The sequence below is a fragment of the Danaus plexippus genome, chromosome 20 (assembly GCF_018135715.1).
Source record: "Danaus plexippus chromosome 20, MEX_DaPlex, whole genome shotgun sequence".
NCBI lineage: Eukaryota > Metazoa > Arthropoda > Insecta > Lepidoptera > Nymphalidae > Danaus > Danaus plexippus.
The window spans coordinates 2,893,542-2,918,083 of NC_083550.1; the positions used below are offsets into that span (position 1 = coordinate 2,893,542).

At 31.2% G+C, this 24,542-nt stretch overlaps 1 protein-coding gene across 2 annotated transcripts; it reads right to left on the bottom strand.

The window, feature by feature from the left end:
• Positions 1 to 209: 209 nt before the first annotated feature.
• LOC116774064 (ecdysone 20-monooxygenase) lies at positions 210 to 23,291 on the bottom strand. Of its 2 annotated transcripts, XM_032666694.2 has the most exons (9): positions 23,062 to 23,289; positions 11,995 to 12,208; positions 11,164 to 11,362; positions 9,098 to 9,288; positions 4,343 to 4,538; positions 3,817 to 3,979; positions 3,217 to 3,450; positions 2,459 to 2,656; positions 210 to 1,852 (listed from the first exon to the last, which is right to left on the bottom strand). In XM_032666694.2, the coding sequence occupies exons 1-9, from the start codon at positions 23,110 to 23,112 to the stop codon at positions 1,748 to 1,750; spliced, it is 1,551 nt and encodes a 516-aa protein (XP_032522585.2). In that variant the 5' UTR covers positions 23,113 to 23,289; the 3' UTR covers positions 210 to 1,747. The 2 variants fall into 2 exon arrangements, with proteins under 2 accessions (XP_032522585.2, XP_061379878.1); XM_061523894.1 differs by lacking the exon at positions 210 to 1,852 and having other exon boundaries at positions 2,519 to 2,656; positions 3,212 to 3,450; positions 23,062 to 23,291.
• Between the last annotated feature and the right edge of the window lie 1,251 nt (positions 23,292 to 24,542).

Genomic DNA, 24,542 nt, shown 5'->3' on the forward strand with positions numbered 1-24,542 from the left:
TTTAAAATAATAATGAACGCTGTACATACAGCGTTCACTATTCTTATCTTTTATATCTTTTATAGAGTATACTCTGGTCTAGAGACTAGATGCTATAGATAGCATAACGTTAAAATAATTAAAAGATATTAAATTGTACCAAGGACACAGAAAGCAGCAGTCATATTGTTAAATTAAATAAAACACGGCTTAATCTTTTAATTTTCCTTTAATATAAACATTTCGGCATTTTAAAATACATTTTAGCTGATTATAGGTATAAAGTGTATTACAGTCACTTAATTTATTACTCTGCAATATGCAATATAAAAGTCCCATAGTTTGATGGACCTTTACACTTACACACTGGAGTAAAGTACACAAATGATCTATAATCCTTCAATGTTTAACTTGTGTTAAAATATGTAATATGGGCATAGATACAAAAAAAAAAAAACAAAAATCAAAAACAAAAACTCTGAAAACACCTTATATATTTTTAATCCTATGTTACAATTAGATAATATACTTTATTGTATATGTTATACAAAATGTAACAAATGAAAACTTAATTATGATTGTGTAATACGTGAACAATAAATTAATAATAGGAAATGGCCACTTCGAAATTATGTTTGGTCAAACCTTTAACATAAAATACGGAGCCCTGTATACATAATACATGTGATTAATATTAAAGGTGGAATGAAAATGGGGTCGTCGATATTTTTTATCGTAATTTGGGATCCACCAAGACAATATACAACTATATGCCTTGTTCGCTGTTGGTTGAAAATAAATCTAAAATAGTGCAATTATAACAAATGTATCAAAATTTTCTATCAACGACCCGCAAAAAAAAACGTAATCTAAGACTAAAACTATTTTCACACTGCCTGGTGTAAAATTATCAGCTGACATTATGTGGCTTGCAGTATGCAGTCTTTTAAAGAGGTATTTATGGTTGATAATAATTATATAAATATGCTTTTTGATATTAACACAGCCATATTTTACTACGTTGTAAAGTTACAAACTAAGCCTAGAGTTATGTTATAACAAAATACTTAACTATTTAATATTGTTCAAACATTTAATTCGAAATCGAGTACAAGTGTACGTTGAGCGGACTGTGCCAATACCCTGTCATACTTTTTCCTACTATTGAATTTCAGTCATGGCAACCCTTTATATACTCTTGATACAAGGCTATAAAACCTGGTCAATATTTACCTATCACCATGTTTCATTGAGTGTTGATCAAAACAGATGTCTTACGATATATACAAATTAATATTATATAATTGTAACAATTATTTATTTAAAATTCAAATGATTTAATAGAAAAAGAGAGAAATCAGTGCTGGCTTTTTTACTTTTAACAAATCTTATACCTAACGCAAACATCATTTTACAATATCAATAAAGCTTTCTGTGTAGCTGTGCGGTAAAGAAATCTACCAATAGTTTGAGTTATTTTATACCGCAGAAACATTTTTAACTCAAAAACACTTAGGGGCTTCTATCATCACAAAATACTTGTCACTTTGTTGCTAAAACACTCAATGATTACCATCGTATTAAAAAGTACAAATCATTGAACAGCTTAAAAAGCTCGCTTCACCAATAATGATAGAGCCAAGGATTGCTTAACGCGTTACAATAATCTTATCAATTATTAGCATTACTACAAAATAATCAGTACAATGAGCATAAGTTTGGAGCAAAATATAATGTGGAGCGAGTAAGAGACAACCGCCTCGCTCGCTCACCACTCGACTAGCCGCAGAGACACGGGGGACTTTGGTGACAGAAGAAAATCAAACTGTATGTCCAACTCACCGTCGAACTCCACGCGCCAGTGCTGGATGATCTAGAACCGGGTAAAGCGGCATTACGTCACTGATTACAATACGAGAGCAGTGCAGTGTTCCTACACACAGAGTTATTATAAGCAAGTTGAACTGCCTTTGATGACGCAGCTGGTATTAAACTTCCAAATAACAAAAAAATCAGCTCGTTTCTATATTTAGGTACAGCTTTCGAGCCAAAGATGCGGTTCTCTAAATTTTTTGATGAGTTCTCTGGCAGTCATCACCTCGGCCACTTGTCTATTCTTTCTTTTTTTTATAACAAAGATGGGAAACCAGCAGACGGCCTACTCGATGGGCAGTAGTCATCCATGGCGACCGCGATACATCTTTGTTGAGTATGCGTTGCTAACCTTGGTTGTTAAAGAAGAAGGAGGGGTGGGGATAAGGAAATGGCAGGAAAGGATGGCAACACTGCAGGGGCAACCGGCTCCCTCACTCATCTGACGAAACCTAGCCATTAAATGCTACTTCACGCCGTTCTTCTGTGAGGGGGTGGTACTTCCTAAGTCAAGCTAGCCCATGTTCGAGCTATATTTACTTTACCACAGCGAGGCTCTACCTCATCTAAAATTTCCATGACATGTTCTATACCAAACCAAACCCACCTTGGCCAGTATCAAGTGCAGCTGCATCTCAACGAATCGCTTCCCGGGGCACATTCTCCGTCCCCGTCCGAACGGTGCCAGTAGCCCGGGCGCGTGGGGCTCGCGGGGCTCCACCCAACGCTCCGGGAGGTACTCGCCCGCGCGGTGGAAGTTCTCCTCACGCCTGCAAGCCGCGCCCGTGTGAGCTAACACGAACGTCTGAGGACATAATCAACTAGTGAACTTTGTATTGCCATCACCTACAATCGGTGTTGCCATATAAAAGGTAACCTTTGGCTATGAAATTCAATCTCATCTTTTCTTAAATTTGTCATTTAAAATCTATTTAGGCCGTAAGCAATAGTGAGGAAAAAATAATGGAAACAAGTGTTATTGGGAAATATATTAATATTATGATTTGTGTCCCTGCCTTTTGCTATAGAGAATCTTTTAAATTATTGAAACACCAATAATGAATAATATGTAATGAAACTCGCATTATTGATATGATTCAAGAATTAGTTTCTTATACAAATTAAATTTTATTAAGATTTTTTTTTTATTAAATAATATGAATTTTTATAAAAAAAACAATGAAGAACACGCCGTAGTGTCACGGCTATATATATATGTATTTTCACTAACTTCAAATTACACTTAGAAAAACGTAAGACACTCGGTGCGAAACTTAGAGCAGAACACGAACATACACATAGTTACTTCCGCCGAACAATATTAATAATATTATTAAATATCATATAAAACCGTAACAACCTTACCCCGGCTGGGAGCCTATATTCTCCTATCGTCATCGGCGCGTCCAGAAGTCTAGCCAGGAAGGGCGCCGTGGGGAGCAGTCTGAAGGCTTCGTTGATCGCCGCCCTCACCGACGGCGCCGACGACAGCTCCTCAATACGAAGCTCCCCACAAGACGGCAGCTCCGACCGGATCCTCTGCTGCCAGTCCACGCGACCGCTCAGCAAGTAAAGAAGGAACACCAAGCTGTTCGCGAGCTACAACAAACTTTTTACATTCATATACTTTCGACTTTTTCTTTGTGATAATTTATTAAAATTACTCATAAATTGGACATTAAATGCTTGTGGTGTACAAAAATATTTGTACAGAAGTGACTTTTAAATTTTTTTGCAAAAAAATATAACGTGTTTCTAAATTAAAATTTAATTCAATCATATAAGGGCTTCATGAGAAACAAGCTATTCCTACAATCGACACGGAAAATATATTAGTATAACATTATAGACAAGGGGATCGAAGAAAGTACAGTCAGACACGAAACGGTTAGCCAGGTGGAGTGGTTTAACGAAAAAAGCGGTTTATCATCAAAAAGTAGTATCAAAAGCAGTTAATCATCATACCGTATCAATACCAGCGGTTATGAAGTCGATGATAGCGGCTTTCTTGTCCCTCATGTCCAGCTCGGGGTTGGCGAGGATCTTAAGGAAGATCTCCTGCAGCGGATCGTCTTGAGCCGCGCCTCGTGACCGACAGCGAGCCTCCTCCATCAGTTCAGATACTATCCTGACGTGTTACACCTTATTATATCACACATCTGAGTATTCTATTCATAAGAAGCGAATAAAGTTGGATAAAAGATCTGTTAAAAATAAATATATTATCTTCCACCGCTTCAGAACTAACACCGTTTGTTTCCGCTGTCAGAAAAATTACAATAGCCGTTGTAAAATTGTTCATAGTTTTGTTATCTAGTTCTTGTTATTGGAACATCAGATTGCGTGTGTTATGGTGACTGTTCTTAAGCTTCAAGTGAAGGTAAAACTGGAACGCTTGTACTCACACAACATTAGAGAGTAAAGGAGAAGAATAATTTCATCAAACTGTGTTATAAATCATTTTCAGCACATAATAAAGGCATACACTCACATATGTATCGTTTCTTCGCTCCTGACAAAAGTTTTATACACGGACGTCGGGGCAAACTTCCACAAGGGGGCTCCGTAGTAGGAATCCCTCTGAGCTCTGAAATGCGCCTTCACCGCTGCAGCCAGCGCAGCAGCTCTCCCTGACATCCAACGCTCGAGGAAACCCAACCTCGTCCCCAACATTAGACCACACACAGCTGTAAATATTGAAAAAACATATATCAACTTATATATAAGCCTAGCGTTATATTATCATTGCGTTAATTACAAACATTTTCATTTGTCCTTTCATTTCCTACTTTACTTCCTTATCATATTTAGGCATTCTGTAAAATATTTTGTTGAAGAAAAGACTATAACGATCTGAATTTGTCCTTATTAATATTTGTAAAGGTAACATAACATTATCAATTCAACAGAACGTTTACGTCGAATTTGCTTCATAGCACTATCTGCGGAAGGTTAGTAGTTTTTCATACTGTCGCAAATTATAATTGATATTAACGTAGTTTATTGAATGAGAAACGTAAAACGCTTCGTATGTAGTGTGACGATGAAAAACTTGTGCTAAGCATACATATATTAATACCACCCATAATATAATATATTTTCCTGGTTGGTAACAATATCTACTTAAAATTCTAACCCGATTCCAATAGACGTTACTATCTGACCTCGAGCCCGTCAAGGGTGCGCTATTAAATGGTTATACTAGATAAAATATTAGAATCTATAACCGGTTTGAAGGCCTCCATATCCGCTAGTTTCTAGTGCCTTTTAATAATATAGGGGAAGGATAATGTAATTGGAAATAATCGGATAGGAATGGACGAACTGCACGCTCGAAAGAATTCTCATTGATAGAAATGCATTAAAATTAAAACGTTGGCAATAAATAACATTGATAAGTCATCGTATTTATTTTAATGGCAACACGATGTTGATGTAGCAGGTTGCTATGAAGTGTTCATTCGGAAGTTTTTATTTTATGTCATGTATTTATTCCAATACTAGGTTTGTGACGCGACTGCATTTGCTCGACGAATCGTTGGTTAGTTTGAGATAAAGAGATAATGTTTGTTTTGCTGGCGTTCATGATATCGGTATGAAAAAATAAAAGACGGACAATTACTTAATTAGAGAAACATATTTTTATTTAATACTTATTCAAGTTCAGCTTCTCGCGAAGTAAGTACTGAATTTTTTTATACAACTTTATTAGGGTCTTTACAACAAAATTAGTTAAATATTGGGCCACATTACACATATTTGTTAAAAATATATGTATGTATGCACACATTGATAACATTATTATTCATAATTTAGCCTAAAACAAATTTTCCTTGACACACTAATTACAACACACGATTTGAATATATCTATAATTAAAGGGTTATTTGTATAAAGTATCTCAGTGCTTTTATGTTAGTCAAGCATAAAAATGGCAAGAATTTTAATTGGAAGTCTCTAGAAATTCCAATGAAATTATTTGATTGTTTAATCTCTATTTAATCTATGTATTTCCACCATATAATTGCTTATTATTAATATCTTGAACATCTTTTTGTTATAATTTTTATTGCCTTGTTGAATTTTTTTGACTCTTGATCATGTTTAAATTTATTATAATTACAACCAAGTTTCCGAGTCAACGATATATTTTATTTTAAGAAAATCTTTATGTGTATCATAATTTCTAAAAAAAAAAATAATACAAAGTCTTTTAATACAAGGAAAACCTTTTTGCTGTAACACCCGTTATTGTAAAATGTCATAATTAATATCCAATAGTTTCATAGAAAAATCTCATCACGGTTACGCTCGTGGTTACACTTGCATATGTTTGATGATGAGAAAAAATTTACTAATTTGAAATTAAAAATGGAATTTAAAAGTATTTCACAAAAAAAATCAAACTAAGAAAGCCACGAGGTAAAAAATATAGTTAAATAAGAAAGCGATTGAGTTTTGTGATAGAATGATCAAGAATTTATATTTAAAACATTGATTTAAAATCTTATATGAAGCAAACCTAATTATTAATACGGATCAGTTCCAAACTGTTCATTGATCTTTATTTCGACTTTTAATTATTTTATAATGAAAAATTCAATTCGATATATTCTTTCCAATAGTATCTTCAAGCAAAAGCATATGCATATTGCCATATTCAAAAATTTAAAAGAAAACAGTTATAAATAAATCATATAAAACGAAGACACATCTGGTAACACTGTTATCTATAAAATTTTTCATTAAGTTAGTATATATAAATACATTTACGAATCATACTACAATATTATTAAATATTACACTTATGTGATAACGTGCAGCATTGAAAATAAAACAATAATTTTGTATCCATACCAGTCGTATATCAAAAGCAACTATAAATGTTATCTAGTCGTGCATATTTGATACAAAATAGCTATAAAAAGAGCGCAAACGACCTGCATATCACCAGTACATAGATCCCAAGGCCCGCAATCCGAAACGCGTCAATACTGTCAAGGCATCCGCGTCCAACGATAACACGGCCCACTTTATTAGTTATGCCATGCCTCATAATGTATTTCTAATGTGCAATGCACTATCATTACTATCATGTCCCAGATTGATTTATCTAAATTAGACCATATTTCATTCAAGATACATCATTAATGATGTCAGTTTCTGAACTGTGATGACGCAATACATCCTACTCCGAAAACGAATCGCAAAAACTTTATAAGTATCGTTTGATACTTTTATGGATTTATTGTCGTATTAAATTTTTATTTATTATATCCTTTGGAGTGCCCGTACGAATGAGTTTTTACGGTTTAAGCAATAGATGTTGGTCTTAAATTAGGACTGAAGCTTTTGTATACTATAATCCTAAATATTTATCTTTCGATTTGTCATATTGCATCATTGTGGCGTATTTTTTTTAGCTTACAAATATTGATTTTAGTCGACACACCTCATTATATGATTGAAATATTTTTGAGGTAAAAGTTAACGTTAAATTTATGCATACATATATATATATATATATATATATAAGAATATTCAATTACAGAATCTTTGAAGACCATAGACAAAGAACCGAAAAGAGTTTTTATATGTAACACTTTATGTTTTTTTATGTAAGCCCATTCAAATATAAATTAATATTTCATTAATTGAAATATATAGGCATGTAATGATAAAATCACTACTCGCATCAAATTTAAGTGATCGTTCTCAGCACGTTTATTTTTTATGATTATTTGATGTACTTTGTAGGAAACAAAAAGTTTAGTTGTAATCCTAAAAAGTCGACCTCGGCCTTGATAGTTCACTTAATATAGCAATCTTTTAATAACAACTTTTTTGTGTATTTATTATCTGTGATTCTAATTTCGAAAAAAAAAATCTTTGGTAAGCTGATCGTGTTTGAGAATGATATTCACATTTGATTTAATACATACAATCTACACAATTGCCTTTTTAGTTTTTACACATATTCTAGGGCTATAAAAATATTCTTCTCGGACTAAAGATTTCTTTAATCGAGTCTTTCAATATATATAGATCGATAATGTAGTTTTAAAAAATTAAACGCAAAACTAAATATAAAAACTATGATTAAATACAATTTAAAACCACAGGGAATAAACTTCTTAAATATCTCGAATTATAAATGGGCATACGAAATTATGTATATATATTTATATATAGAATATTATTTGTAACGCAATATTCATTGCCGTAATTTAAAATTTAAATAACTAAATTGAGTTGACAAATAGCTTGGCAACGACAACACAGGCCTCAAGCATGCCAAAAAAAGATAGAAATTATTTTCGGCTATATACACTAACTAATGTTCCTTTCCTACAACAATAAATAAACGAAACCAAGTGTTCCGTATACAATGCGTTTTGTATTATTTTATTTCTACATGTTCCAGACGTTTCGATTAGTTTTCAGCGACCGTGATCACGGGCAGACGAAATGAGAGACGCTCTCACAAAAAACGCGTAGTATCCGAAAATCTTAGCCTCAAATAAATGTGTACATACGAATATGTTAGATATCCTTATCCTATTATTATAATAAAATTTGTATAAAAAAATATATATTTATCACTTCGCCATTGATAATTTTATATACGGCAATAGACATTACTTTTAAGATATCGTTTAAAGTCAACGCACTTATCATAGCCATTAGGATTTATGTTTTTTTTTTTTTCTGTTTACTTGACCGCAATATCGATAAAGACCCATGGGGCACATCCGGGCACACAGTAGGCGTACGAATGAAAAACTTTTTTAGGTTTTATAATTTTTACGAACACGTGCTGATGAAATAAAATGTGTACAGACTATATAATTCACTTTAAGCGGACCGATGTCGTAATATCGCCGTTTCCTTGCCATCCAAAGAGCATATTTATTACGTATCTACATTATGCTTATGTAGATTAAAAATTCGTTTGTCATATTATGCTAATCTGTTAGACGTTTTTCACTTTAGGAATATTAATTGGAATAATGAAACCGATTTTAAACTACATATTCATTATATTACGATCTGTCAGGTTACGCATTTATAGTTCCGGCGATAAGAAAACTTTAAAGATATTTTCGATGAAATCCTACGGTGTACTCGCTTTGTTTAGGGTTAAACACAAAAAAAAATATTATATTTCAGTGGATGCCTGATTGGATTACGAAATGTCTTCATTTAATTGATGGAAATTATAATGTCGTTAGTTTATCATACATACATTCCAAACCCACTCGATTGGTGAGTTGGTCGAATCCCAATACGGAACCATCCGGCCGGCGAGAGTTCCTCAGCAGGTTTATGAAGTCATCGCAGATATTGTTCAGTTCAGGGACGAATCCCTGGATAGTTTGGGGGCTTGTCAGCTCTGACGTTAGGTGGCGACGGAGGTGGTGCCATTTTTCACCCTGCCTGCAATAATACTGACATTAAAAGCACGTCCATCTGGAACTTGATCTGGTTGGAATGAAGTTCCTGAAAAACCAAGGTCTCCATCACCTTTTCCGAATAGCATTGAAATACCCGGTTGTGAAAGGTATGAAAAACTTGAGAAGAAAAAAAATACGGTCGTTCATAATCTTTGTAAGGTTTCAGAGTTAAAAACAAATAAATCCCTTTCGAAAAATTTATAAAAATATAATTATAGCATTGTGTTGTTCATATATATTTTATAAACATCACAATCGGCTAGACCATTGACGTTTTGAAATAAAATAAAATCAATCATGGTGAGATTTTTTTTTTCCGAACGTAACATCGCTGCCACGAATCTTTAGCAGACAATAGCCAATTTTTGCATATCACAAACAAAGAGACAGAACAGGAAGTACTTAGTAAATAAAAACTAGTTTTGGATACAATTGTGCGACTTGAAGTTACGTGACTAGACAGTTAAACCTTTACCAAAACGAGCTCGACGTTATCCTCCCCCTTCCAACTAGACTGCGATTAATGCTGTCAAGATTTAAGTTAATTTGATTGGAATAGTTTTTAGAGAAGGTTTATGAACCCATGTTTGTACCCAATCACAAACAGAAAATCGTTCTGAACTTGCTCGATAAAATCACGAATACATTATATTTTATATCCCAAATTAGGATAATAAATTCAAATTATGATGTTGTATAGATTATTACATATGAATAAAATATTGATTATAAATAACGTTTCTATTGCAGCAAAATTGCTTTCAAAATTATGGTGATTTAAAATAATTCTATATAATAAACTATGAGTTCGTTGAACCGCTTTGCCTTTTTTTATTTCTTATATATTACCAGTTTTTAGATAAAGGACAGAGACAAGCTTTCACCTGTCACGGAACTCTGGACGTCTCTTATAGGACTCATAGAGTTTTTATCAACATAAAGAACGTGTTTGTTATGACACACTGAAAGCTATGCTGTGAAGATACATTTCCACGAGCTGACATATTAAATATCCAGAAACATCTCTTCCGGATGGTTTGAATCAAATAAAAACAACTAAAAACATTTTACCGTCATAGAGATATTAATTATATGCATGCATAATTTATTTTCATATAAAATAATTATATTTAGATAACAACTTAGTAATTTATATTATATTATGTTATAAGACAATTCGTTATAATTTTCCGATTTAATGGAAAAATACTCTAAAATAGTCCCACGTGATGTTACAAGTTACTAAGATTTTTTTTTTTTAATTTAAAACTAGTATATTATCTTTATTGGTCTCAATTAAGTCGCTATGATATGTATTTTTTTTTTTGGTTATTTGGTAGTTTATAACTATTCATGATCGACTAATCATTAGACATGTTACTTCTTGTGTGACCTTGGTAGGGGAAGATAAATACAAAAATGATTCAGCAGTCTTAATAGTTGTTCGTTATCAATCTGTTAGATAAACCAGAAACTCACGCATCAAACATTTTAATTTGAAAATATTATTTATGCTATATTTAATTAAAAAAGTAAAAGGAAACGAAAAAAATATAATAACACACAAGAAGATAGTTACAATGAAGAAAGTTAAATAATTGTAGATTAATGTCTGCTGATAATTCAGTCAGGGTAAATGAAAAATATTGTGAAACGTCCAGCAAATAGTGTCGCGCCTAACACAGCTTATACAATCTCACAAAATTGATGTTAACAAGTAAGAATAGAATTAAACAAAATGTGCTATTTGGTGGAAAAATATAATAAACAATATATAGTAGCAGCCAGGATGTGTTAAAAGAAAATGATAGGCAAAATTTCAACTTGTACGAGCTAGAATCTCAAAATATAATCTCACTCATTAACTATCCCTGTAGACGCGTATCTATCAGGTCGGCTTCGTCTGTACACTTGAACGATCTCTGTTGGAGGTCTATATGGTCTTCGAGCTGGTGTCTTCAGCACAGCTTCGAGTGCTGTCCTGTCAGCGATGGACACTAGTAGAGCGCCTCCCGGCGTTGTCTCAGCAAACACCGGCCCGTATCGCCTGAACATGTCTGCGTGCAAATATCTCATTGTGATGGCTAGGGCTTTGACAGCCCCAATAATAACGTATATTGACGTCATTAGTAAATATATATATATTAAAATTTTTATTAGCATTCAAATATTTAGTTTCTGAACGAATACTAGGATCTTTTTTAACCTCGATATCGATTAACTTTGTTTTAAAATAAATAAAAAATTCTCAATATTTAATATAGTCATAAATTTCAAGACATCAAATTATAATATATATTCTGTTATAAGAAGTGACATTTAACTTTTTAATAATTGTATGAACAAGACTATAAAAAATATAAACTGTTATTATAGACATTCAAAAAACTTAAGATTTACTGACTACATAATATCATACATATATTTTTTTCAAAGGAAATTTATACATATAGAGAATACATCGTGACTTTTAACTTATATTACGCTGAAATTTATTACCACGCAAATAAATCGTAATTCGAAAAAGCATAAAATGCTTATATACGTAAGCATTATTGTATGTCATAAACAAGTAATAAATATATTATATACTTGGTATTTAAGCTCTCTTTATATTGAGCTGACAGTTTTAATTCTTGAAACAAATACCACAACCATAAAAAGAAAAAATGCGTTCAAATTTTCTCACCTTCGTACGCTTCATGCAGCTTGTTCATCTTATAACGGCTCCAGAATAACCATCTCGATCCCAGGAAAGGTAAAGCAGGTGGTCCCGGTAAGCGAGTGGGCCTTTTACCGTCTACAGTCTTCGTAAGTAGAGCTGTCACCGCCATAACTAGCGCCACCAATGCCAAAATCAACGTCGGCACCCCTGACCAGTCCACGAGAGGCGGCGGTGCGCTCTGATAACAATTTTTTTTTTTATCAAAAACATTGTTTTCTTTTAATTTATTTTAATTCATATTTAAAATTTATAATGAATAAATCAAAATTACTCTTGATCGATCGGCACTTAAATCTCAACAACAAAAAACAAATCAACAATACTTATAATAGTTTTTAATAATCATAATATCTGTATGTCAAATCTTTGAAATAAACAATGATCACAATTAATGCTCCGTTTCCACGGCACTTGTATTGGATTTGAGCGACAAGTGGAGTCAGTGTTTATGAATGAGCGCTTTATTTTTTACTCTATGTTCAACAATGTTTGCTATCGAGGTCGTTGGCCCCGATCTTGGTGGTAGATTGTTGATGCAGCGATCTTGACATTGATTTGCGTAACTGCTTACGTAACGTAAAGATTATTTGTTTCTTAATATTTTTTTTCCCACATTCAAGACATGCCGTTTAGCGGTACCTAATGATGATGACTCGGACTGGTTTACCGCATATTATAATCATTTATCAAGCCTCTCATCTCAGTTAACGGTATCAGTATACCGTTTTCATAATAAACTTTCATTTGCACTTTGACTACAGATAAAAAATATATAGATAACACAGAATCCACCGACAACATTTTCATATCGATAAAATTAAGTCACTAATTATACAATGTATTCTCTTTGTCACGAGTAAATGTTTAGTCTTGATCAAAAATCAAAAAGATATCAAAGCAAATTAAATTCGATTATTGTTTTCCTTATTTTACATCCGAAACGTGGCCTTGTTTTTTTTTTCTGTCAAACTTTGTATTGATTGAAAAGGCCAGTTATTCATTCACAGAACCTTTTTCCTTTATTACATATAAAACTATATTACACAAAGTATTATAGATGCTCAAATGCATTGATAATAAAGTTGTAATCTATAAAAGGGTTATTTCTGATTATAAAAAGTTATATTGTAATGGTGTATAAGTAGACAAAACAACCCAATTCCATATTTAAAAATTACTTCATTATATTCATAAAGCATTTATTGAAGTTAATTAATTCACATTAAAATATAGTGTGTAGCTGTTGTAAACTTTATCGATCAAATCACACAATAATCATTGATTTTTTCAATCACTGTTAAATTGTATAGCCTTTGGTATCTGTTCGTGAACAGAAATTAAATTCGCTGTCTACGAATTCGATGCGGGCTTAGATTAAAAATGTCTAGACCATAGCTCAATTTTGAAGCATGCACAGATTATATATGAAAAAAATCTATCAAAGTGATTTGAAAACGTCTTTATTTATTTGAAAGGCATTTTTTCTTCTTTTAATTTTGTTTTTTTTTTGTGGTAAAAGATAATAATTACATATTTACTAGCTAAAAACTAAATCCATAAAAGAAATCATATTTAAAAATCATAATGAGCTGCCTGTACTTGTATAATGAAATATATCTAAGAAAAAATTTACAAAAATATTCTGTACAATAATAAAACAAATTAGTTGGTTATATGATTTGAACTAAGAAAACATGAAAGACAATCTTTAATAAATAATCTAACAACTTTTTTCAAGAGGTAAACTGCTTTTTCTAACAAACTCACACTTTATTATGTAAATTATGTTGCTATAATGATAGGAGATGAAGCGTGTATGAATATTTAAACATTTTTAATCGCAATGACATCCTGTATAACCAGTCGCGTTATAAAACGGCCATTTTCATTTTACGATTTCACCAACCTTGTATAGAAATAAAAGTTGAAGGACAATAACAAAGAGAGTACAAGGCGAGTAATCAATTTGATAAGATAAGAAAACCAAATGATACCGTCCTCACAAAACCTCGGGATAGCATCATTAATACTTGAACTTAATTACTATAACGGCATAAATTATTCGTCTCCATTAACTCCACGTTTGATAAGCACACGATAGGCGCTTAAACTCACAGGTCAGTCGATTAATTTTTGTTTTATTTAACTATATATAAGCCAGGAAAAGTTTTATCTATTTTTATGTTTTGAAAATTAAATAACATCAATATATAATAATAATTTAAAAGATTTTGTGTACCGTCCTTACTTGTGTTACTTACAAGGCGATCAATAGTTACAATAGACAGACGACGTAGGCGAAGTCTGCGTCTCAGATAGAGCGAGCTTATCTTGGTTCTGATTGCTTTCTTAAATAACAAACAAGAAAAATCTTTTCCTATTGAAAATATTTATGAATGATTAATAAAAAAATTATATTCAGTAAAAAAAAAACTAATTCTTCGATAATTCCTACAAGAATAATTGGATTTAATTGGACAATTTACTTTGTTATCTGTATTTATTATGTGAATATTTCAAAGCCATAACTAATTCTTTGCCCATATAACAGTCGAGCTCTATTAAATCTGTTTTACCTAATACGCATATATTAAAGAAAGTTGTTATTATTACAAAAATATTTAACGTAAATCTATCTTACGATTATATACAAAAAAAAATTAAATGAAAAACAATCACGCAAAGGACGTATTTGAATTTTTAATAATTGAAATGAGAAACAGATAATATATAATTTAATACAATAAATTGACAGTAAAGTGATAGCCGAATAACAGCAATAGCAACCTGAAGTCCGCGGCCGTACTATAAGTATTAAATATTTAATACATATCCTAAGCACTCCATACACTTAACATAATTTATTTCAAGTATGTACTCATTTTAACAAACAAACAGTTTATTCTACCTATCAAATGATCCGTTATTGATAAAACATTTCAATATTTATATAAAAATTTGCGAAATATTTTTTTTTATAAATGTGTTATCTTTTACGATCGACATGTTCCCTTAAAATTTATTCCCTATCCCCCAACTTATAGGGCTGTGAAGGTCAGATAATAATCTCGAAACGAGAATACTGCCCTTCCAAGGTCAATGTAAACCCTTCAATGGCTTTAAACAGGAAACACGCCAACAATGCGTATTTAAATAAACGCGCCGAAATATTTAAGTGCGCTGGCGCAGTCACGTACATCATATCTTTTTAAGGAATACAAATACGTTGTATTACTTATACCGCAATAAGTAATTAAAATAATAAGAAAAGTATATAGATCGATGTGTGTTTTAATAGATGTCATGTCAAACGATTCAATCATATCTAAACGAACAATTTAATTTCAACTAAATTAAAGTTATTTCATCAGCATTAAAGTATAAAGCTACCAGAAATTAATTTTTTAATTAAAATTTATTACGTAGTAGTTTAAGAAACGTTAAGTATAAACATATAATTAAAATTCGAAAAGATATTACTTGACAGGCAAAATTGCAATGCCATAACGCGTTAAAAAACAAAAAACAATCAAAGAAAATAAGTAGTAAGCAAAGGAAACAGCATTATTTTAAAACTTATTCTAGCAAATCAAGTGCCTAGTTTACGAGCAAGGGTCCATTGAAGATCGATTGAACTTATGGTGTCAATGATTACGACAATGACATTTTATTGAAACTAATCAAACACAGGCCCTAGACACGACCGAGTATTACATTATACCGAAATCATTACATTTCAAAAATATCCAACTAAGATGTCACCGACCGCAAACATGTAATTATTCAAATAAAGATAAAAATATGATATTTACATATTTCGTACAAATACTGCAGTTATTCAAACTAACTGTCATGTTAACACAAGGGTGTGGTGTTGACAGTCACTTGAAAACAACTGTTACAGAACGTTTATAGCGGTAACGGACGACTTTAAACTAAATAAGGGTAAATAAATGTTCAAAGTACATATATGGCAATCGTTCTAGATGATTCCACAAATGTTTTCCTTAAAAATAATATAGATCGAACGGGTTATCGCCGAATAGCTGTTTCTTACAAATGTACCTAACTGATATTTTTATCTAAACAGTCGGAGTTGGAGCGAAGATGCCTAGGTCAAAAACCTCGTAAAATTGGGCGCTTCTTGTTTGCATTCTGTGTAGATAACGAATTATAATAAAACTCAGCCCGAAACTGGTTACCTACGACTAAGTCCAACATTCCAGAGCGACAGCCTAAAAGTAAGGCATAAAAATAAACACACATGATTGAACCTTTTGGCAACGAGGTCTTCGTGGAAACCATATAATAAATTAGTTAATTATATACCATTATAAAAATATTTGTTATTACTGGAATGCACTTTTATACATACAATTTTATTGATTTATTGAAACATGCAAGAGTTTTTCTCACAATTTGATTGTGTACTTATCACTTTAATGAGTCTGTTTATGTCAAAAAAATTAACAATAAATTTATCCTAATCTTCTAAAATTTATATTAATTTATAGGTATATATATTATTTTTTATTTAGATAAATTAATATTTTTTTTTATTATATATATATATTTGGTTGAAGTGCGAGATGAAAAACAGAAACAAAACATTTATAATCTTAATGTTATTTTTTAAAGAACCACACACACTTTCAAAATCAGAGACTTCAGACAATCAAAGACTATAGGCACTTTTAACAGTAACAAACCAATACAATGGAATTAGAAAAATAAATTAATCATATTTATATCTTGCAAATACGAATAAATAACTTAAAGCACTGAAAAATATGCTTTCCAGACTTACCTTAGACCTTAAAAATGCACGTACTTTGATGGAATGATAAGGTAATTCCAAAAATAACTATTTATTTTTAAATAACTTGGAAAATTCAACAATAATCTCAATAGTAAAAGATAATCAGAATTATCTGATAATATAACAAAATTTATTAAAAAATATACTGTAATTCCTGCCATTTCAAATTCAAAACAAGAGCTGATTTGATGACAGTGTTAAAAGTCATGTTGTAGCGAATTATATATAAAAAAAATATTAACAACTTTAAGAGTTTACGTTGCGTATAGCTAGCAAGACGATTCTACAGCTCTTCCGTATTTATCGAGGCCAGGTTACACAGTTCATTTGATTGATTGTGAACATGCACTCTCGATACTCCATACAACTTTGTTGCAACACTGACAGTCGTATATTCTCAGATCATTTCCCGAATAATTCCATCGACGCCATTAACATTATATTTTAAATTAATTCGCAACACTACAGCTTTTTTCTCATAACTGAAACGTGTAGTTAACGACAATAATATATTAAACATCCATCAGTCATAATTAACGTTGAAAGGGTCAACAAAAAGCTCAATTTAGTAGGAACGAAAATGACAGATTTCAGTGTCGGCATTGATAATGATGGAAGACATAAGTGTTTTAAACTGAGGCATCTCCGAAAATATTTTAACGGACATAACGAGACTGTTTAATTCGTTGCTCGTATCCGTTAATTACTCCCGAGACAATCTGTACGCATCTCGATCAAAGTGCCATGCTGTTTATATACATCTTGCGCGGACCGGCGAGTGTGGACTCTGTTTTCGTTTTGCTTCCCGAAGGCCGCCCGGTTCGATCGTCTCGCCACATCGGATATGTGTCACTATAACACTACACATACGTCTGCTTCCCTTCGCATAACCTTCAGACGAGACGGGGACGCGGCATTCAAATAAAATGACGCTCTAATTTATTTCGCTAAACAAATATCATACATTCCTATTATCTATATACATATTCGTTCTTTAACAGAGTCCACTTTAGAATAATGTACCCGATAAAACCTTGGTGATACGTTGTTTTGATACATAATTTACGCGTCTTAATTAAAATAGATAGCAGATGTAGTAAATATTTTCGGTTGGCATTACGCGCTGTGGACAGCGAATGTTAACGTGTCCTTGATGGAGTTCAAGGCTAGTGAGGTGCGTAGCCGCCACGAAATTTCATATCACGAAGGTTTACGATCCCCAACCGGTTTGTCATCCCATTATCATATTAATCGGGTAGTTTTCGCCATTTAACCAGTTACCGGGCCAACGATTAACGTCCTATAAATACAATATCGTGGTTGTATTCAATATAGTAATATACAAATTAAACGCACCCGAAATAACTGACCCTAAATAACTGTTCCAGGATCGGGAATAACCAAGTTAAGTAAACCTAAAACTTTATTACTCACTTTGTCATCTGGAAAAGTTAAATAGAAGCATTTATATTTCATATTTGTTATTACTTAACATTTAAAACAAAATTTTATAATGTTATCAATTAACTTAAAACTCTCTTTTGTTTTTATGAACACGCCCTTAAGTGCGTTCTTTGTATTGCCAAATATTTAAAACATTTAATTTAAATTTTCTTGGTTTAACTTCGTAACTTGTGTAAGCGGTTGGAATATATTAGAATAATACATTTTGTTTTTAGCCCGACTGTGTTAAATTCCAAAAATTCCCATAGTTAACCCGCTCTCGGCATAAATCATTCCCTTTTAGAGATGAAAAGCTTGATGCATATGACACAACTCTTGTAATGGAACAAGTAGAATGGAGGACCCTCCTAAAGGACCTTCCAGTTCCTTTGTTATCCCATCTTTCACAATATCCCCTTTGTTATTAATAAATTACTTTTCTCGATACTTCTCTCTAAAAGCTCTAATTGTACAACATAATTAGATGCATATATTAATATTAAAATCCATAAAATACTTAACATCAGAAGTCCTAAAATGTGTTTTCAACCCGGTAAATCTAGTTTGTTTAAAAATATGTTATTTTTATGGTAATTTTACTGCAATTTCGGTTGTTGATATATTTTAATTGACAGTAGTATCATGACGACTGATTTATTTATCTCGAATAGTGTATTGCGATATTTGGTGACTTAAAAAGCAATACATATACGACTTTTAACAAAACCACTTAGCAATATCAGGGGAATATCGAGTTTTCATAGAGAATGATGAAGAATTTTCATAGACAGAGATGTATAGCAATAAAATAGCGTCCCCATTTCATTCCTGTATATAAATCCCGTTCAGTCTGGGTATCGCATCTGCAAATAACTGTGGTTCTAAAACTAACTGTAAATAAGATAGACACATATCTTTAACTATTTTGTAAACTGGTTGCTGCCCGCGACTTTAACCATGTCCTTCAATTTTATTCACTTTTGTTTGTATTAAAATAAAATTTTCGGATGTACTCTTTTAGGAAAGAAAAGAAATTCTTTGAAAATTGGTTTTGGATGTAAGGTGAATATAAAGATGTTTGAGAACCAATTTTTTAAGACAATTCAATCAATAAAGAGACAAGAAAAGATCACTAACAACCCAATAACATGTAATGATTGGTGGCAGAAAAAAGTAAAAGCAAAGACGGCTCTCAATTATATGACAATTGGGCCTTATGTATTTTCACAACCAAAATCTATGCAGATCTATATCAGTTCGCCGCCAGTAGGGTGCGACCCCTCCATCCAACCCTCCTTCATAAAAATTCAATAATCATTCATATCTTGCAACATGTATGTATTCAATGTACAAATGAAGGTCAAATGACGGGGATAATAATTTCAAAAGTCCCCTCTTGTTACAGATAACAAAATAGGTATAAATAAATATTTAATAATAACAAAAATGTAAAGCAGAAGACTATTTACTTTAATTTATAAGCCTTTTACGAAATTATTATTCGTGAAATTTAAAATCTGTTATTTACCAAATTTTAATGACGTTATCTGATTCTGTTTTTAAATATATTTAGAATGATTCGACGGATTTTTTTTTTTTTTTACTAAAAATCTTAATCACCTGGCTGACATATTCATTTTTTATTTTAATTATAAATACGTCAATGGCGGGATGTGTAAGTACATACAACAAAAAGTCAGATAAAGCTCGCATACGTTAAATATTATAACAATTGTTAGACTGAATTAAAAAACTGACTGTGAATTTCTGTGACAATTTTGATCAAATGCAGCAACAATTTTCCATCACCTTCAATTATGCATCAAATTATAGACAAAAATTAATGATGGAGCATAAAGTAAACATTTTGCTTTAAAAAGGCTATACTACAACTTAAAACTAGTTGTCTTATTGATAGGATTACAGCAAAAGATTGCGTGAATTATTAGAATTAAGGAAATAACAAAAAAAAAACATAGGTAAGTCACAAAACTAAAATATTTAAAATTATTTTAAGTATTGTGTTATGACTTACTTGTGTAGACAAAATATTTATTTTAATAAAAAAAAACAGACGATAACAAAGTCACTTGAAACATCTAGTCAAAAATGTCATCCAGTTAAGTTCTAACACAGATATTAATAAAAAAACAAGATGTCCGTAGTGTTCTCGATAAACCGAGCTTTTTTTTTGCCTTTGATAATTTAGATGCATTTTGTGCACGATTAAACTGTTAACGAATTCGTAGAAGGTTATGTTGGCTGTAGACACTTGGTTCCTAAGCCTGGGGGGCCAATGTGACTTTGGGACATTTTGTGAACTGTACGACGTACGTGTAGTGTAACAATGATTCTTTAATACCGACTTTTTAATATTTAAGCATAACCCAAAAAGAAACTATATTGTGGCTCTATATAACGCTTTAAATTTAATCATATTTTATACTTCTAACATGGAACTTAATAAAACTTACTTACTTAAAACTAAACTAGGCTTACTTCCCATATGAAAGAGAATTTTTTTTACAGGTATTGAATAATATTGTTCTGCATACACTTCAATGCAAATTTATACCAGTCGTTATAAGCATAAGTACTTGAATTCAACAGATATTTTGGAACTAAAAATTCAATTATGTATAATAATCTATGGAATCCTTATATAATAATAAAATTAAACACAATACTTCCCACATAAAAATGGATTCAGCCGTTTTGAAGCCTAACATAAAATAAATTACCACAAAACATTTTGAAAGTAATAAATAAATTTACATATCGATGAAATAACAACAAAAATATATAACAAGGATATAAGTAAAGATAGTTTTTGATTTAAACTTTACACTTTAAATAAGGTATAAAAACAAATTAATATAATTTCTTTTCGTTATTATATATAAAAAAAATATATCGCATATATCACTGACTCTTATTGAAAACAATAATATTTATATTCGTATAATGTAATAAAAATATTCTTAAGCACTTGATTTGATTTATATGAACTGAATTAATTTTTAACTAGCTTATTCAATGGCTTTATATAACCAGACATAGTTTAATTCATTTTCCTAACGAAAATATTCGTAATGCGATGTAATAAATCATGAAAACGAAGAAGATTAAGATTATTTGTGACTAAATAATATAGAAAAGCCTTATCTTAGTAACGATTTCTTATAATCCACGCATATGTTGTACTGAAAAATTGCGAAACAAACTCGCCTATAGAAACACATTACGCGAGACGAAGCCAGGTCAGATAGCTAGTTTTTAATACAGAGCCTGCAATTTTCTGACTTTCTTCCACGTTTTCAATTACCGAGCTTATAACAAATAATCACTTACGATAGGTTCGTGTTCGGAGAACGTTAAAATCTTTTGCCTATTTATTTTCCAACCTAATAAAAAAAAAAAATTGCACGAAATGCAAAATTATTCCATTATACGCGTAATTTGTCTTGTAACTTGATACTAATGAAATAACCGATTCATATTACGCTAATATTAGATAGGCAAAATGTTAAATTTCATTAACGATCTCTCATATCATGTTATCTATATATAGTAACATTAATTAATAGAATTACAAAAAAGTCCTTATATAATATAATCGTATATTATCTGCACTCCATTCACAAGTAAGACATAACTTTTACAAATACTGCAGTTACTACTAACAATCTGTGCAACAATGTATCAAATTTCCGTCTGTAAACACACGATGTTTACCTTTTAGAGTGACCGATATTTAAAAAAAAAAAGTATAGAAAAAAATATATATAAATTAAACTATATAGAGCACAAAATTAACCTTGAATAAGAAGAGTGAAGCAACCGTTTGAATAAATTGTCACGAGTGAATAATTACTGAATATTAAACGTCTCGGTTAACTAGTCCCTCCTCTGGTTACTCACAACTACATCATAAACATTATATCATAAATTGCTAAAGAATATGTATCAGTGAATACTCAGTAATACAACTATAATATACGAGATTTAGAAACGAATATTTTAAATCTTAAACACTACAGAAGTGAATGTGTAATAAAAACCCCAAAAATATATTATTATAAAACATTGGCTGTATATTGAATACCACAGATTAAAAAAAAATATCTCTACGTCATGGAAATATAAATTGTTTAATATTTGTAAGATCGCAAAACAAAAATTATAATGACCAGTCAGGAAGCTATGAACTTTAAAGAAAATCTATCGACCGTAACCTGCTACACGGATGAGTAGTCTGGTTTTCTTAATTCCAATTATTTAGTGCATAAAATTTATGTCGGTGGAACATACAAGTTGCATTTGACTTTCCCTTTTAAACAATAAAAAAAATATGTTTAATCATTTTACGATGTTATTAAGTCAAGATGTTTTGTTATCATCCAATGCAAAAACTACAGCCGGCATTCTACCATGGACGTCGTAAGTTAGATCCAAAAACACGCGATGCCGTAAAGTCTAATCAACGGATGAGATACAAGAAAAATGAGTTAATAATTTATAACATAAACTTGTGGAAAAAGCTTAATGTTTTATGAATTATGTGTGTACATGTATCCAGTAATGTGCTGCGATTTTTAATCGTATATTTCTTGCGCAATTCCGATCTCTTAACAAGTTTTCAACTGTTAATTTAAAATTCAATTTAATACAACTCAATAAAACACCATCAATGAAACAATTCTACAATAACACATTGATTGCATCTTACAATTATTATCACTAAAACTATACAGGTAACCATAACTTACCCAAAAGCTTTCCACGTAATGAGAAAATAGAAAAACTCCAGGAAGAGACATGATTGTCCATTTAAATTCACAACAAGACTGACAGGCAATTCACTTGGGGCTTTTTATATATACACCAATTGTTTACTAACATCACAGTACATAGAAATAACTAGCGGCGATATAGTTTGTGCCGTCGCGGGCAGCGACCAAGGTTCGATAGCAAGTCGCGACTGAGTAGTCCGCCGGCCGCATCGCCCCTATATAAGTACTACTTACTTACCTTGCTGAACGCTTGCTGAACGAATTTCACGCTCTACATCCGTGGTCTAATAACTGTGGACCTCCAGGAGATGCGAACCTGACTTTCTTTATACACATTACAAACGTCAAAATCAGAACGAGGCTGCGATCAATATTATACAGGTCCTAGATTAATTGATCGAACTAATGACGTTAAAATTAATTATTTGTATCAAATAACAAATATTACTTCATTAATATAAACGGTGTAAGTCATTAAACTCAGCAAATGTTATCAAGTGTCAAGAAAAAATATTTATATCTCGTTCAAAAGCGGTAATAAAAAAACACTATTAACGCCTTTGATAAAATCGTATATTGTGACATAATGTGCTTTACAAGTTTCCCTACATCTAATAGTTTTATTTCTTTTTATGATCATTAATAAATGATTAATGAATAATATATATAGAAAATAAATTAACGATAACGAAAAATACGACGTTGTAAACATATTGTTCGTAAGTCTTGTAAATATTTTTTTATAGTTAGATTTAACGGAGTTAAAATAAGGTTTACATCCTTAGATTGGGTAAACATTCCTAACCTTTTATATATTATAACATACATATATACAATTTTAAATACTTTTAGTCATTCCAACAATATAATTTATATGAAATTAAATTACATGTAAAGAATAATCGAAAGATTCGAAATAAGTATGAGACAACACGTACAAAGTAGTCACTTTATTAGATATTAATTCTTCATATCAGACTTCGTCAAGTATGACATAACACGTACAAAGTAGTCACTTTATTAGATATTAATTCATCAGACTTCCTCACATTATTAACTTTTTCTATGGGAGCAATTTGACAACAATTTCTATTTAATATAATAAGGATAATTAAGATGTAATCATTAATTATGTGCGTAATATATTAAGAAACAAAAACAGGATTCAGAAGCACAAAAAGATTTACTTCTAAATTTAATTTTTCAATTATTTTGTAGCAACATTTTCAACTTAATGCAGATTTCTTCTATTATCAGTTTCAACTGAAGATTTTAACTTTTTTTCCATTTTACTTTATTTGACCAACGACGAATAAAATATCGTTTTAAATACGAATTCGATAACAATGGTTTAAAATTGCTTTCATCGTTTATTTTTCTCAAACTTGTTACCAGCTATGTAGCTTTAATAAAACCTTAGAAAATTTCCTTTATTCACAGGCATATTCTATGTATCA

Excerpts from the sequence above, each read along its gene's own strand:
- LOC116774064 (XM_032666694.2), bottom strand. The coding sequence starts at position 23,112 with ATGTCTCTTCCTGGAGTTTTTCTATTTTCTCATTACGTGGAAAGCTTT. Across the intron at positions 3,980-4,342 it reads AGCGAAGAAACGATACATAT|GATAGTATCTGAACTGATGG; the intron begins GTGAGTGTATGC and ends GTAACACGTCAG. Across the intron at positions 3,451-3,816 it reads TAACCGCTGGTATTGATACG|CTCGCGAACAGCTTGGTGTT; the intron begins GTATGATGATTA and ends AGTTTGTTGTAG.